This window comes from Ictidomys tridecemlineatus, chromosome 10, assembly GCF_052094955.1.
Source record: "Ictidomys tridecemlineatus isolate mIctTri1 chromosome 10, mIctTri1.hap1, whole genome shotgun sequence".
Taxonomy (NCBI): Eukaryota; Metazoa; Chordata; class Mammalia; order Rodentia; family Sciuridae; genus Ictidomys; species Ictidomys tridecemlineatus.
The window spans coordinates 6772907-6790065 of NC_135486.1; the positions used below are offsets into that span (position 1 = coordinate 6772907).

Below are 17159 nucleotides of genomic sequence, written 5' to 3' on the forward strand. Positions count from 1 at the left end.
TGAACACAGGTAAATTATTTCTTTAGGTTAAGTGGACTGAGAAAGTAGAAATTTGCCAAATTTTTGTTTTGTTTCTGATACCCTGAAATGATGGTGATAAATAATATTCTAAAGGGTGGATAGTGTAAATATTTTTTATTATAGGGTGAGTATTAAAATTTATATTAAAAATAATACTCCAAAGCTAATTTCTTTATACAGATTAAAACCTGTGTTCTTTTATTAAATTTTTAGATAATACGACCCCCAAAATTTGAACTCTTAGGGAAGCACAAGAGAGTGAGCACAGACTGATTTCAAAATTTGGTTTTATGAAACATTCAGCTTTGACAGAACTTCACGCCTCAGTATGAGTAGGGGTTCATATCTGGTAGTACAGTATTGATTGGCTTAAAAGTGGGTTTATACCAAAAGCAAAAATTCTGATTGGCTAGATGCTAACATACAATGCGGGGGGTGGGGTGGAGTAGAGAAGTTCCTTGGATCAGACAAAGGGAATGAAGGGAAGGGAGGGAATGGGAAAGACAATAAAACGAATCAGAATGCTTATCCACCACATTGGAAGTTATACTCCATGTATGTGTAATATGTCAAAATATACTCTACTGTCATGTAAATCTAAAAAGAAAAATAAAACATATGGGTTAAAAAGTGGGTTTACAAGGGAGTAAGCTCCCACTCTTTACTATCTTGCTCTGTGAGGAGATGTGGAGTTTTCATTCCTATCATTATCTTAAAATAAGGCATCTCCTCAGCCCAAGTAAGGACTAGGGCTGCTTTTCTGTTTACCAGTTTGCCAGCTTGAAGGGCAAAGACATATAAAAATGCCATTAAGGGCTGGGGTTGTAGCTCATACAGGTGGAGCGCCTGCCTAGCATGTGTGAGGCACTGGTTCAATTCTCAGCACCACGTACTATAAATAAACAAAATAAAGGTCCATCAACAACTAAAAAAAATATTTTTTAAAAAAATGCCATTTAAGCATTTAAAAATGGCAAATGTCAAGCTTTTGTGTTATACTAATAATTGGAAACAAGTATCACTACTTTGTTGACTGTAGAATCCCAGTTATGTTAAGATCAAAACTAATAAATAGTAATCATCTTTTATTAAAGTCTTTAAGATCTCTTCTACTTTTCTCTTATAGCATAAATGTATTTACAGAATCATCAGATCATGTGACAGTGAGGAGATTGCTCCCAGCTTTCTTTTATATTTATATATAATTTTCCTTTTTTTAAGTTGTAGATGGACACAGTACATTTATTTATTTATTTCTATGTGGTGCTGAGGATTGAACCTAGTGCCTGACGCATGCCAGTTGAGCACTATATCACTGAGCCACACCCAGCCTGCTCCCAGCCTTCTTAATGTGCTACATTTCTTCCTTTATATCCTTTCCTACTTTTCACATCTTTTGGGGTTTTGTTGTTGCGGATATACTGGGGATTGAACCCAGGTGTGCTCTACTACTGAGCCACATCCCCAACCCTTTTTTTTTCTATTTTGAGACAAAGTCTTCTCAGTAGCTAGGATTACAGGAGAGTGACATCTCTGGTTTTCTTTGAAAGGGTTGAAAACCTTATGAATCTCATCTAGGAAAGAAGACTAAATAAGATGGAAATAACTACGAGGCTTGATAAATAGCTCCTGCCAAATCTTAGTATTTTAATAGGAGAGAAGTACCTGATACTGAAGAATTAACTTCTAAAAGAACTTCAAGGATTGGGGTAGAAGTTAATTTTCCTTGACATTAGGTCACATTACTGCAAGGAAGCCTCCTGTTTACAGTATCAGCTTGTTATGGAGTTCTGCCATTTTGTGATCTTCATGTTTAAATATATTTAAATATATTAAAATGGAAGTTCCACATATAGAATATTTATTGAAAATGTAATCGCATTGGGCTAATATAGCAGTAACTTTATGTTACAGAGTTTTCTAAATGTCATTATCATAATATCCCCCTGGAAAAAAACAGAATTACCAACTATGCAAATTGGTTCACCTGCTATACTCAGTTTTATGACTTTGATTTTAATTAATTTGCCCCATCCTAATTACAAAAAAACCTGGTGTGCTTTAAATTATACATGAAACATTGTTATTTTGGCCAATGAATTTTAAAATCATGAAAGAAATTGAATTTTATAAAGTGTCAATTTGGAATTTAACCATATTACAAATAGCTACTGTATGCATAGGTAAAAATACTAAAACTTTTTCCACTTTGCTTTGGATAATAATCTCCCCATTTCATTTTCACCTATGGTAGCCACCCATTCAGGAAAAGCTTTAGTTTCTTTAAGTTTTGTTTGTTTGTTTGTTTGCTTTTGTTTAAAAGTATAGAACCCATTTAAAGAAAATAAATTTTGAATTTTGAAATATGAATTTGATCACATTTCCTCCCTGTCTCAATATAGACTGTATATTGGTTCATACTTGAATTTTGTAATGTGCCAAAGAAGTGTTTTAAGTGTTTTGGTAAAAAGTTTGAGGTGGCTTTATAACAATTTAAGTTTAAAATTCTTCCTGAATATCAAAATTCAAATTTATGTATATGCTTTTGGCTGAAATTTATTTGGGTCCTACATTGGACTTAAACAGTTAAAAAAAAGGTAACTAGTCAAGAAAGAAAGAAAGCAAAAGACCATTATAATAATTCTTTAATTATCTGATATTAATTTATATGGGAATACCTAGATGTATTGGTATTTTTTTCTGATTGAATTTTGTTTTAGATGCCATTCTAAATATGGTGAATATTGCTGCTAATATTCTGGGAGCAAAAACTGAAGACATGACAGAAGGTACCTAATCATTTTATGGGTCTTTAAAATAGATGGCACTTTATGGTTCCTTCTAGTTAGGAAAATCCAGGGATAAACCAAGAAATTTCGAATTTTCCTATAGAAATATAGAAATGACCCTAAGGAACTTAAAAATCTTGTATATTGTTTATTTGAATGTTGCAAATTCTTTTTTTACAAAAGGCTCTCATCTGTATAGAATTCATCAATTAGTGGGGGTTTTTTGTTTGTTTTTTTAATGTCTGAGCTGTGGTTTTATCCCATCTCTTCACTGAGATTTTGATGCCCTGTTAGCAGTTCAAGTTTGCTTTTCTTGTATATAACATATATAGAAAGACATTTTTTTCCTTATGGAATAGTAAGTAAGAATATTATTAGCAAGAAGAAGCAATCATGCTTTCATGTTTTTTAAAAAATTGTTAGCTCCAAATACTAAAAAATAGCCCATTTATTTCCTTTCATTGCCTTTAATAATTCTTTTAGATGTCAGAAGGCATATTAATCAAGATCATGTAAAATTTATAATAATCAGATTTGCTTTAGTTACCAGAAGTTAAATGATATGCTTCGCTTATAGTTGTGATCTTGTATGATCATTTCTTTCTAAAAGAGATTTTTAAAAAGTCTGCAGTAGCAAACGTATTTGACTTCTTTTCCTTCTCCCCCAAGAAACTAAAGTTCTTTGTTAAGGTAAAATATTTTCTTGATACAGCTTTTAAAAATTGAACTCAACATGGGCATCTTTCTTAAAATAGGAAATAAAAGTATATCTGAGAATGCCACTGCCACAGCTGCACCTAAAATGCCTGACTCAGCTCCTGTTTCAGCTCCTGTTCCATCACCTGAGTAAGTTCTCTTGCAACATTAATAGAGTTCTGTTAAAATGGAGAGCTAAGTGAACTGGTACAGCAGCATGTGATTTGTGTGTGAAGTGGGTCATAGGACAGATGTTCTGCAGCCACTTAGAACTTCGAATGTTACGTTCCTTCTTGTCTTAGTGTATGTGTGTACCAGGAATACACTTCATTCCAGACCATATGCTTTTTACTTGGATATATTATTCACAACTTGAGTCTTTATTGAGAAAATAGTACTTCATTATTGTGAATAATTGTGCAAATGTAAACTTGATAAATTTTGAAGGCCTGTTTTTATTAAAAGCAATGATTATGTATATGTGGTATCCTTAGAAAGCTATAAATTATGTATTTGTTGCACAAATTCAGTTATATAGGTCTTTCCCCAAGTTGTGGTGGAGCACTTTGGTCAGGGATGTATATAGATGTAACAAAATATACTCAATTTTAATTTTTTATCAGATATGATAACATTTTTGATAATTATACTTATCTGTAATAGGTAGTGATATTATATTGATTTGGATAATTTAGTGTGGTTATTGTAGATTTAATTTATGTATATTTCTTTAAACTCCCTATAAAACTTTGAAAGTCCTACTTAAGAAAAGATTTGAACTTGAAATAGTTCAAGGTAGTAGGTAATGAGAACTGCACGGGGTGTGCTTTGAAATCCTAAGTACTACACTGATTCAGAAATAAGATTTTTGTGCTTTAAAGAGCATAGTGAGAAATTTACTTTCTCCTATGTCAATCCTGTAAACAATTGAAGATGCTTAATTGGGTGATTAGAAAGAAAACATAGCATATGTGTTATTGATTCCTAGAAGAACCTAAGGAATCTACCAGGGAGGGAGACTTTCTTGGTATTTCTAATTATGTCGAGCTATGATTGCAATTCTTTTTATTGTTTAAAAAAATTTTTTTTTTTTTAGTTGTCAATGGACCTTTATTTATTTATATGTGGTGATGAGAATCAAACCCAGTGCCTCATACATGCTAGGCAAGCGCTCCACCACTGAGCCACAACCCTAGCCCTGAGATTGCTATTCTTGATTTTGTAACTAGCCTTCTTTAATTAATAAACACATGCATGTCTTATTTTTCAAAACTAAATCTAAGTTTATACACACACACATAGAATGTTTTTTGAAAATGTAATCACATTGGGCTAATGTAGCAGTTTCACTTCATTTTACAGAGTTTTCTAATAATATCTTTGCCTAATTTTTAAAAAAATATTTCCTCATTTTTATATAACTTAAATTGTTTTTAATGATTATATAGCAATTCTTTGATGAAAATGTAAGAATCCATGATAGGATGTTACTATTGAGTTGTTAGGAAAAACTGACTCACAGAGTTGTTTTTTTTTTTTAAGTATAGCTCTAAATAAGAGTATATAGTAGTATATAGCAACATATTTTTACCAGATTCACTTCAGTTTTCTTCTTCCTTCAGAAATTCCTCCTTCTGTCACAATTTATTTTGTAGATAATAGGCAGTGTACCACATGAATATGTAAAAAAAAATGTTATTAGTAACTCTGTGCATGTGTGTTTGACTGTAAACATCTTTCTATTTAGAGAAGCCTGGCATAATGATGTTTTCATTTTTTCCATTTCCATTTATGTTTCACTGTCAACAAAATGAAAATCCACTTTTTAGGTATTTTAGTACCTTTGCTATTATGATATTAGTCTTTATTTGAAGTTTGGTAATAATTTTTTAAAGTAGGAAAATTTGTGTGTGAAAGTAACTGGGTTTTTTTGGTAGTTTTTTTTTTTTTTTTTTTAATGTGGTGTTCAGGTTACTTTATTTTTTTTCAGAATGTGCCATTTGTACTGTAAGGCTACCTCCAGAAAATACTTGTTTTTATCTTAGAAGGAACCATAGGCATTATAATTTATAACCCTGTTCTCACCAAAATTATCTTTCTGCTCTCCACACCACAGACATATTCCAGAGCTCAATGAAGAACATAAGTTAGTGGTACTGTATTAGTGTATGATAAGCCAGGATTTTTATTAAGCTGTTATTTGCCTTTTGGCTTTTAATAATAAAAAATTGGCCCAGATGGTATTATTATCATTTTGCCTAGAAGTATTTATTCTCCCTAAAGCAGATAATTTCATTCTTTATCTATAGAACATTTGTCTGTGAGAAATTTGTCTTTTGAAGATAAGCCCAAAGTGCATTTATAAATATTAAGAATTCTGGGTTATAGTTTTAGCTCTTCAGTAGCTTAATTTCTCATCTGTAGAGGGTAGTAAAGCTTATAAAGATTTGGTCAGCTTTTATGGAAAGAAAGGTACACTGTACATTCAGGGAATGGAAGGTGCTCATAGACAATTCTTAAACAGATTAAAAAGTCCAGTGTAATATGATGGTTTGAGTCACCTGGCTGAACAAGTAGACTTTCTGCTACCATTTCTAAGATATATGTGTGTGTGTGTGTGTGTGTGTGTGTATGGTACTGGGGATTGAACCCAGGGCCTTATGCATGCAAGGCAGGCACTCTACCAACTGATCTATATCCCCATCCCCTGAGCAATATTTTTTATAATGAAATTATTTGATGGAGAAAATATAATCCAAATGTTTTAATTTCTTCTACACTTTTAGACCTCCCTTTACATTATGTCTGTTACATCTATATTCCTTAAACATATTTTAGCTTTAGATTTCTAATTAAAATGATTTGTAATTCTTCTATATATATATGTTTTAGGTATGTAACCACTGAAGTACATGTATATGACACAGAGTCTTCAACACCTGAAACTCCAAAAGAGAGTCCCATTGTACAACTAGTTCAAGAGGAAGAAGAGGAGTCAGGTCCATCCACAGTGACCCTTCTGGGCAGTGGCGAACAAGAAGATGAATCATCACCCTGGTTTGAGTCAGAGACACAAATATTTTGCAGTGAACTGACCACAATTTGTTGTATTTCTAGTTTTTCGGAATATGTATATAAATGGTGTTCAGTTGGAATTGCGCTTTATCGACAGCGCAGCAGAACTGCAGTGAGCAGAGAAAAAGATTATCTTATGTCAGCTCCACCATCCTTCCTGCTTCCTGAAGAATCAGTAGATGTTTCAGTATTGCAACCTCCAAGTGGAGAATTGGACACTAAGAGTATGGAAAGGGAAGCTGAAACTGCTGTTCTTGATGACTTAAGTAGTATGCAACAAGGTGATTTGATGAATCACACTGAGGGTGTGATTGAACTTGAACCAAGCCATCCTCAAACTCTTTCTCAGTCTCTTCTCTTAGATATTACTCCAGAAATCAATTCATTATCTAAAATGGAAATGTCTGAATCTGTTAAACGTGAGGCAGGGCCTACACCATCACAAGTGATTCCCCAAGAGAGTTCTATTGAGGTTGATGATGAATCAGAAAAGAAGTCTGAGAGCTTTAGTAACATAGAAAAGCCATCTCTTAGCTATGAAACAAATAAAGTTAATGAGGTAATGGATAATATTGTAAAAGAAGATATGGCCTCCTTGCCAATTATTACAAAGCTATCTGAAACAGTAGTTCCACCTATAAACACAGCCATTGTGCCTGAGAGTGAAGATGGGGAAACCAAAATGAACACAGCCGACACACCAAAGCAAACTTTGACTCCTGTTGTAGATTCTTCTTCATTGCCTGAAGTAAAAGAGGAAGAACAGTCTCCAGAAGATGCCCTTTTGAAAGGGTTACAGAGGACAGCTACAGATTTCTATGCTGAATTACAAAACTCTACAGATCTAGGATATGCTAATGGAAATCTTGTACATGGATCAAACCAAAAGGAGTCAGTATTTATGAGACTTAATAATCGTATTAAAGCCTTAGAAGTTAACATGTCTCTTAGTGGTCGCTATCTGGAGGAGCTTAGCCAAAGGTAAGTTTATTGTGAATTAACCCATTTCACGTGGTAAATTTAGTAGCAGAATTTGATCTGTGGGTGCTGATCAGTGGCTTAATTTATTAAGTTTTAGAAGTACTACTCAGTGATACACACCTTTATTATTAGGCTTGTAACAAGTTTGTGTCACCTATGTTCAGTTTTCCCATTATATATATATGTACTCTTTTCTTTCTTTTCCTTTTTTATGAGTCTTACTGTGTTGCTATGCTAATCTGAAACTCCTGAGCTAAAGTGATTCTTTAGCCTTAACCTCCTGAGTAACTGGAACTACAGTCACACATCACTACACCTAAGTTCACTTACTCCTTTCTTCTCTCACTGCTTAACTTCAGCCTCTTTTACTGTTTGATTTCCAGAGAGTACATGGGAAAAAATATATAGGCCTTAAACCTCTTAGTGGGACATGACCAGGTATCATTTAAGATGTTACATACATAACACAAAAATGGACTGAACTGGATGATTAGGCAACATTTGCAATCTGTACTCTTTTATACAGGTCATAGAATCCCAGTTCTAATTGTAACAATTTATGCCCTTGTACTCCTAAGTGTCAGAGGCATTTCGAATATACTTACACAGTGATTAAGACTCGGGCACGGTTCTCCTCGGTTCTCCTGGTTTTCTCTTTCTCTTCTCTCCCCCCCCCCCCCTCGCCTCAATATTTCTTAGTTATTGAAGGACCTTTACTTGTATGTCGTGCTGAGAATCAAACCCAGCTGAACTATAACCCAGTCCTGTTTTCTTTTTTTTATCCCTTCATTGTTCAATGTTCTCAGGGCTTCTCCTCTAACATCACGCAATCACCTAGGCACCAGGGGTCCAGAGTTCTTAAAATACCACATTTTCTTGCTCCTATTACATTGAAATGCTACTGATGATATGTCAGTAAAGTGGTCCTTGTATCCTAAAGGGGAATTCTCCCTAATTTATACATATAATTGATAGACAAATTGTGTCTTGTGTGTGTGCCTACCCACTTAGTTACTTCATGCCTGCTGCACTCCAAGGAAACCACAGAAATCATTAAATGTTATATAGCAATGAGATGCATATAGACTTGATGTTTAGGGAGCCAGTCAGTACCTCAAAAACCTCTTTTTTATATCTTCGTAAGTTTTCCTGTATTGCATAAGCTTGAATAAGAGTTGTTTTACGAAAAATGGATTTATGTCATATATCAAAATTAGAAGCACCCTTCCAGTAATAAATGAAGAAGAAATTAAACTTAAACCAGTTTTTACTCTGTAGGTATCGAAAACAGATGGAAGAAATGCAGAAGGCTTTCAATAAAACAATAGTAAAACTTCAGAATACTTCAAGAATAGCAGAGGAACAGGTTGGTTTTTTTCCTTCTTCCTGTACAAATACCCATTGAATTGTATAGCCTATAACAGGTGAAAAGCATAAGTAGTGTTGGTTCATTTTTCCCCTTTTAAGCCTGAATGTGATGTAGCATTTGAGGAGGTATCTAGCCATTAGAATCATTATCTCCTATGGAGAAAATGTTCTTAAGCATAACATATTATATTTTGTGTCTGGTGAGCTTTTCTGCAACAATGTTAAACCCTAAAATCTTTCATGGTTTTCTTTCTTTTTTTTTTTTTAATATTTTTTAGTTGTTGATGGACCTTTATTTATTTATTTTTAATTTGTATGTGTACTGAGAATTGAATCCAGTACCTCACGCATGCTATGCAAGCGCGTTACCACTGAGCCACAACCCCAGTCCCCTTTCATGGTTTTCTATATAGATAATCTTATTGACTACAGATAAGAAGAGGTTAATTTCTTGTTTTAATTGTTACACCATTTTCTTTTTTTCTTTCTTGGCTAGAGCTATGAAGTAATACAGTAGGACTGATGATAGTGGTCACTCTCCTATACTGTTGATTTTAAAGGGATACAGTGTTGTACCTTCAAGTATGATGTGTGTGTGTGTGTGTGTGTGTGTTATCACAATAAAGAAGTGTTGTACTTGGAAAACTTACTTCCAAGGATATTTGGTTTTATTAAGGGGTGGTGAGGCAAGGAGATTGCAAGCTGCTGTTCAGTCAGTTGCCTCTTGCCTTCTGTTCACAGCACATTGTAATTGTGATTCTTCCCTTATTGGTTTTTTGAGTTTTTTACATCTTAATATAAGTTATTTGTCAGAGATATGCTTTCAAATATCTTCTCCAAGTCCATTACTAATTTTCTCATTTTCCACAGCATGGTTTGAGGAGCAGATTTTGATTTGTTGAAGCCTAATTTATCAGTTTTCATGTTGTTCTATGGAATCTTTGCCCAAGGCAGAGGCACGATGGTTTTCTTTCCATTTAGAAGTTTGATAATTTTTAGTTTTACATTGTGTTTATGATTTATTTTAGTTAAATTTTATGTAGGTATACATCAAAGTTCTTTTGGGAAAAGGGATGGAATGGAATATCCATTTGTTCTAGCAGCATTTGCTGAAAAGTCTATCTTTTCTATACTGAATATTCTCGAACTTTTGATAAAAATCAATTCACCATATATATTTGGGTCACTTTCTGGTTTTTATTCCTATTCTATTGATATGTTATCTGTCTTTATGCTTATACCACCAAGTTTTTTTCTCTTAGATTGTTTTGACTTTTAAATTTTTTATATTACTGTATGGAGTTTTAGAATCAGCTTGTCAGTTTCTTAAGAAATCAAAACAAACTCTTTGTATCTTGACTGAAAATGTGTTGAATTTATAGATTAACTTAGAGAATTGACTTTTTTTTTTTTTTTTTTTTTTTAAGACATATTGGAAATTTAACCCAGGGGTACTTTACCACTAAGCTGTATTCCCAGCCCTTTTATTTTTTGAGACATCCCCACTAAGTTTCTGAGGGCCTTATTACTAAGTTGCTGAGGCTTGCCTAGAACTTGTAATCTTCCTTTTCTCAGTTTCCCTCTGCATCCAGCTGGTGAATTGACATGTTAACATTAAGTTTTCTGACCCATGAACATAGTATGTCCCTAGGTATTCATTAATTTTAATACAGTGATTTCTCCTCTGCCATTTTCTTTTTGCTTAATTTGTAACAGCTATATCTTGCGTCTCACAAACTTACATAAGTACTTTTCAGTGATTTTACTGTTTAAAACCATTGGAAGTAAATCTTGCTTCGAACTATTAACTATCTTATTAAATTTAAGAGTTTGGCCTTTACATGTTTATAACTGTCTTGAACTTATCAGTGCCATATATGAGTCAGAATAAATGATTTAATGAATCACCTTAGCATTAAAAAAAAAAATAGGATAGAAGTTACCACAGTGGATCACAGCAAAGAATGTGAAACATGTTATTTATACATTCCTCCCCCCCACATATACAGCTAAGACTTAAAACCAATTTGAAAAACTTAGGTCTAGAATAATGTCTGGTTATGTAGATGCATTAGGCATAAATTAGAGTTTTAGATTTCCTTGATTTCTTCCTGCCTTCTTTTCCTCCTCCCCATATTCTTAATAGCTTCAAATTTTCTATACAGTCTACCTAGCAAAGATTCTTAACTATGTGATACATAATTTCCTAAAATATGGTTGCAAACTTATTTTATTAAAAACATACTTGTTAATAAAGAAAGTTTCTGAAATTCAGAACTATCAAAAAAATGGAAAGATAGGTAATTTTGATGAATTTTTTTCTTTTTCTTTTTCTTTTTTTTTTTAGAGAGAGAGAGAGGAGAGAGAATTTAAATATTTTATTTTTCAGTTTTTGGCGGACACAACATCGTTTTTTGTATGTGCTGAGGATCAAACCGGGGCCGCACGCATGCCAGGCGAGGGAGATACCGCTTGAGCCACATCCCCAGCCCCTGATGAATTTTTTTCATTGGTGTGATATAAGGAAATTTTAAAATCTCTTTGAGTTTACTTTGTATCCAGAAACATTCTTCAAAGATACTTCAGCATATCATTCTGCTACCATTTTGCTTTAAAAACACATTTGACATTGATAATTTGTATTACATGCTGCTTTATACATATGGAGCCCACATGTGTTGAAAAGTGATTTGTTAATGTCACACAGTAGTTGACATTGCAGCAGTGAGTTGACAAAAAGTGTTTTTGAGGGAGATGGTTGAACACAGTCCCAAATTCTTGAAGTGTTCTTTGGTCAAAGTTTATAATATCTATTAAGACCTTATTATATGTTTTTTTAGAAGAAATTGGCATTTTTTCCAGATTATAAGTTTTATTTGAATTTATAATTACTTAATTACAAACTAAGAAAAATAATACTTAATATTTTATTATAGGATCAGCGGCAAACTGAAGCCATCCAGTTGCTACAGGCTCAACTGACCAACATGACACAACTTGTTTCAAACTTATCAACAACAGTAGCAGAATTAAAACGGGAGGTAATTATTATTGCTGCTCTTGTAAGACACAGTACACCATGTGGATATTATAAATACAGGCTTATAAACATGAACATGAGAACTAAAAACTTTAACCAAACAAAACTGTCATGCAGAACTTTTTCAGACATCAAAATAGAACATTCAGAGTTTTGGGACTACATCAATTATCAAAATTTTTGTAAAACATGGCTTTTGTGATTTAGATACTATCAGTAATAGGACTATTCTGGCAGGCCTTTTATAAAAATGAGAGTAACAGATTGACAAAGTGATCTTGTCATATCTTTGGTTTTCTGTTGTGTTGGGACTGATGCTTTGTTTGCAATGTTGTTGAAACACTTCTCAAACACTTTTCAACATGGTCAAAACACATACTTCAATTCAAAAAGGTTTATAAAGTTGTTCAATAAAGCAGAAACTTGGTTGATTTAGCAACTATTTATTGAATGACCAATGTATGTAAACAGCATTAGCTGCACAGTGCTGTGTTGATACAGTACTTTCTGGCCTCACAGGGTTTACTTTCTGGTGAAGGAGTAGAATACAAATGGTAAATATGTAAACAGATGATAAATCTCTGTGACAGGGGCTGTGAAAAGAATGAAATGTAGGCGTGTAGGGTGGTGATAGTTGTAGAGCATGCTGTTTTAGCTAGGCTGTTCTTGGAAGTCTTAGAAAGTGGCCTTAGAACTGAGAGCTCAAAATATTTAGCAGTCTGTACTAGTGGAACTAGGGCACAGAGCCCATAATATGGTTTATAAACCATAATATATTTATATGGTTATTATAAACCATAATATGGTTTATTATTATAAACAGTGTGATGTATTTGAGGGCAAAAAGAAAGCTGGTGGCTGGAGCAGAGTGACTGAGAAAATGAGGCTAAGAAATGGATTCAGGATGTTGGCAGGAACCTGCTTGTTGGTTGTGTGAAACTTTGTAGGTAAGTTCGAGTTTGAAATTTATTCTTATTGCAATTCATTGGAAAGTGGTAAGTAAAGAAATGGTATGGATTATTGTTTGACTTGTGGAAGAAACTCCCCACTTGTTGCAGCATGGAGAATTGCCCATTGAGGAATAGCAAGAGCAGAACAGGAAGGAAATCAGTTAAGAGCTAGTTAAAGTAATTTGAGTGAGTTGATGTTGTCTTGAAGTAGAGAAGGGTGTGTCGTTATTGAATTCAGGGTATATTTAAGATGTGGAAAAGTAATAAACCTTGCTAAAATATTGGTATGTGGGGACAAGGAACTAAGGATAATATCCAGGTTTTGGGCTTAAATACCTGGATGACTAGTGGTCCTATTTTATATGATGGAAAAGACTGGATTAAAAAAAAAAAAAAAACACATGTTGGTTGGTCCCCCCGCCTTCCCTGAGAAAGAGATAGTGCAAATGAAAGGATAAACCAATTGTAACAAAATGTTAATGATAGTTGAACACAGATGAAAGACATAATACTTTCATTGTATTGTTTTTAAAACTATTCCATAAGTTTACGGTATTCAGACAAAGAATTGGATGGGTAGAAAGCAGAAAACAACCAACCATTATTTTAATAGTTTATTTTCAGAGAACACCCTGCATTCATAGTTTGAAAGCACATTGAAAAACAAATAATTTTTTCTTTGAGTTTTACACTATATTATTCATAATATGATTTATTATTATTATTATTATTCTTTAACCCTCTTCTCATCTCAGGTTTCAGATCGACAAAGCTATCTTGTCATATCTTTGGTTCTCTGTGTTGTATTGGGACTGATGCTTTGTATGCAACGTTGTCGAAACACTTCTCAATTTGATGGAGATTATATGTCAAAACTTCCTAAAAGTAATCAATATCCAAGCCCTAAAAGGTAATACCAGCATTATATTTCACAATTTTCATTGTATTTTTTATATTTTTGAAAAATTTTCAGCAAATGAAGGGACCCTAAGGTAATTTCTTTCTCCATACGATTATGTTAAAACCAAAATGTTGAAAACCTCATTGAGGGCATTGAGATAGTCCTGTGCCTGTATAGCTTTATAGACTTAATAATGGAGAAAAACACTAATAGTAAATGCATAAAACCCTTGAAATATTTTGGTTGAGAAGGGTACTCAGATATGGAATTAAAAGGAGGAGGAGAATAGATATTTCAATATAATAACTTCTTTTTAAACTTTACTATTTTTTTAATATAAGAACTTTTAGACAAGAATTTTTTAACCTAAACAATTTTTTAACCTAAGCAATAATTGGTATATTAATTTAGACTTAGTCCCATGTAGTATGTGCAGTTCTCAGTAGCTTCTATTTAACCTCAAATACAAAGAAAATTATGTCTGTAGTGTACTCATTGTGCCCAGTATTAATTTTTCTTAATGTGTTAGGTGTTTCTCTTCCTACGATGATATGAATTTGAAAAGAAGAACTTCATTTCCACTCATCAGATCCAAGTCTTTACAGTTAACTGGCAAAGAAGGTAGATTGTTGTGACTATGTAATATGTATATGTAAATAAGAGACTAGCTGCTTCTGGCATATATAATGTCAATATGTTCATGACCACCTGCAACCCAAAATGAATACAAGTAACCTATGTGTTTGTGCTGTGTCAAAACCACTTTATCATACTTTCACATATCTCTTTGTTCTTTAAAAACCCAAAGGGTGGGGAAGGGGGGGGCCTGGTTTATTTAATTAGCAACTGGTAGTTTTGTTTGCACATGCTCCTGTTTAGAAGTATTTCTTTTTAGAAAGGGATGTTTGAGAAAGTTCAACAGATATGGAAACCAGAATGTGCTCCCATAGCATCCTGTGCTTATCTGCCTCTCTTCCTGTACAGGTAGGACCCCTTTTGTCTCTAGTTTAGGACTACGAGGCACTTTCTAAAAGAAAAGCTGATCTTTTGTCTTTATAGCCTGAGTCTATAATTGGGTTCTATCTAACATTCAGTAAATACTTACATTTAAGTGAATGGATGTATATTGAGTGGCTGTTTTCCTGTTTTATTACTTCATAATTAGTGCCTATTAAGAAACTTAGAAACTTGTCTTCATACCAGTATTAAAATAACCAATTAATTATATATTACAGTTAGGAGTGCTTTCTTAATCATTGGCTGTTCTGCCTTTCGTTAGGATTTTAGTAACTGAGCAGCATGTTAGTTGATTGACTTGTTCAAGTACTCATTTATGAGCTTTATTAGTTTATTATTATGATAAAGCTTTCCAGGCTTAACCATTATGTGTGTATTTACTTAGGGCCAGTAAATCTCTTTTTTCTTCATGCTTGCTTCCCTCTCCTCCCCACCTTTTTTTCTTTTGGTTAATATGTCTTTTTTATTTTTTTTAAGTATATCTTGATCTATTTTCACAAACTCAACACACTTGTGTTGTGTAAACCATATGAGATTAAGAGGCACCTCAAAACCTTCTTTGTGTTTTTCCTCCCTAGGTAGCTAGTGTTTGACTTCTAACTATTATGAGCTTCACTGTGCCATTGAGTATAGTTGTTTATTCTCATTGCTGTGAGGTTTTCTATTATAGAAATTGACCACACATTTTTCATTTACATTTTGCGCTATCTTTTGGCAAACACGTGTGTGCATTTCTGCTGTGTATATGCATGGAAATGGAGTGGTGGGGAGCAGGGTATGCATGTCTTCAGCTTTAGTAACTACTTCCACGGTCTTCCAGAGTGCTTTGTGAATTTTCCCTTCCATCTGCCAGTCCCCTTGTTCCACATTCCAGTAAAGTTTAGTATTTTGTGTCTTGTAGCCATTCTGGTAGGAATTTATGCAAATTTTAGGTGTATTCATGCAGTTAGGAAATATATTGTGCTATTTTCCTTTTTTGTAAAGTCTTAAGTGAAACTCTGGCTTTTTTTTTTTTTTTTCCTGCGTGTGTGTCTAATTCTTAAAGCCAAATAGAGGAGCCTTTGCTTCTGATAATAGAATTACTTCTATTTTAAGCAATGATGTTATCTTGGCTTAAAAAAAGTTGAATCCAGTAGGTAGGAGATTAACTTTAATCCTGAATCTGCTATTGACTAGTTAATTCACATATTACTTCACCTGTTTGAATGAAACCTTTTAGTGTCCTTTTTTTGACTTCCTCAGATTTACATTTTTGGTTTTTAAAAAGATATATTTTTTATAACTTTATTTTATTTACTTATTTTTTATGTGGTGCTGAGGATTGAGCCCAGTGCCTCACCTGTGCTAGGCAAGTGCTCTACCACTGAGCCATAGCCCCAGCCCGGACACTTTGATATTTAACTATCTCTTTTGTTGATCCAGCCTTAACAACCAAAGTTATTTTTATTTCAAACCACATTTTTATTGAGAAGTATGAGAAATACATAAAAGTTTGTAAAACTAACATACAACGCATTGAATGATTATAAAGTGAACATTATAAAGTGTGACTATTACCCTGATCAAGAAATAGCACATGGATAGCTAGCATCCTTGAGATTCTTTCTCCCAGAGGTAACTAGTTTCTTGACTTTTGAAATAATCATATTTTTCATTTTCTTAATAGCTTTATCATCAGCATTTGGATTCTTCAATAATTAATCTGATCTTTGCCTGGCTTTGAGGTTTTTGCTTTTTTTCTTCCACTACTGGGGATCAAGTCCAAGGCCTCAAATTGTTTAAGAAAGCACTCTGCCACTGAGCTATGTCCCTAACCTCAGCACTTTTGATAAATGAAGTTATATCAAGTGTACTTTTTTTTGGGGGGGGGTCCCCTTCATTCTACATTGTATTTGTACAGTTCATATATGATAGCATTCCATTTCCGGTATTATTTAGTATTTCAGTAACTGATTAAATCACAGGGTATCCATTCTACTATTTTGTATGGTTTAGGCTATTATATGTTATTAAATCACAGGGTATCCATTCTACTATTTTGTATGGTTTGGGCTGCTATGTTATGCTTTCTATGTTTGCATATTAGAATGAAGTTGCTTTACAATTCTTAATACACTTTATCTAAAGTCTGCTCTAGGCGCTGGGACTGTGGGTTAGTGATAGAGCGCTTGCCTAGCATTGTGAGGCACTGGGTCAAAATAATAAGAGAGCTCGTGGGAAAAATAAAATAAAAAGAGGAGAAAGGGTATCAGGCAGACACAAATGTTAACCTATTTATTAAGCCTGAGAATGTGTTCTGACCCGGGGGGGGGGGGGGAATG

The 17159-nt window shown here is 33.5% G+C and overlaps 1 protein-coding gene across 6 annotated transcripts in view; it reads left to right on the forward strand.

Moving 5' to 3' along the window:
- Positions 1–17159, forward strand: part of Suco (SUN domain containing ossification factor) — a 68892-nt gene that overhangs the window by 43956 nt on the left and 7777 nt on the right. For 5 of the 6 annotated variants that reach the window (XM_078022320.1, XM_078022319.1, XM_078022318.1 and 2 more), the window contains 7 exons: positions 2742–2810; positions 3566–3656; positions 6399–7562; positions 8841–8928; positions 11867–11971; positions 13676–13830; positions 14351–14442. In XM_078022320.1, the coding sequence (XP_077878446.1) occupies positions 2742–2810; positions 3566–3656; positions 6399–7562; positions 8841–8928; positions 11867–11971; positions 13676–13830; positions 14351–14442 (1764 nt within the window). Of the gene's footprint in view, positions 1–2741; positions 2811–3565; positions 3657–6398; positions 7563–8840; positions 8929–11866; positions 11972–13675; positions 13831–14350; positions 14443–14716; positions 14806–17159 lie in introns of all 6 variants that reach the window. The other variant, XR_013426354.1, reaches the window with a different exon arrangement.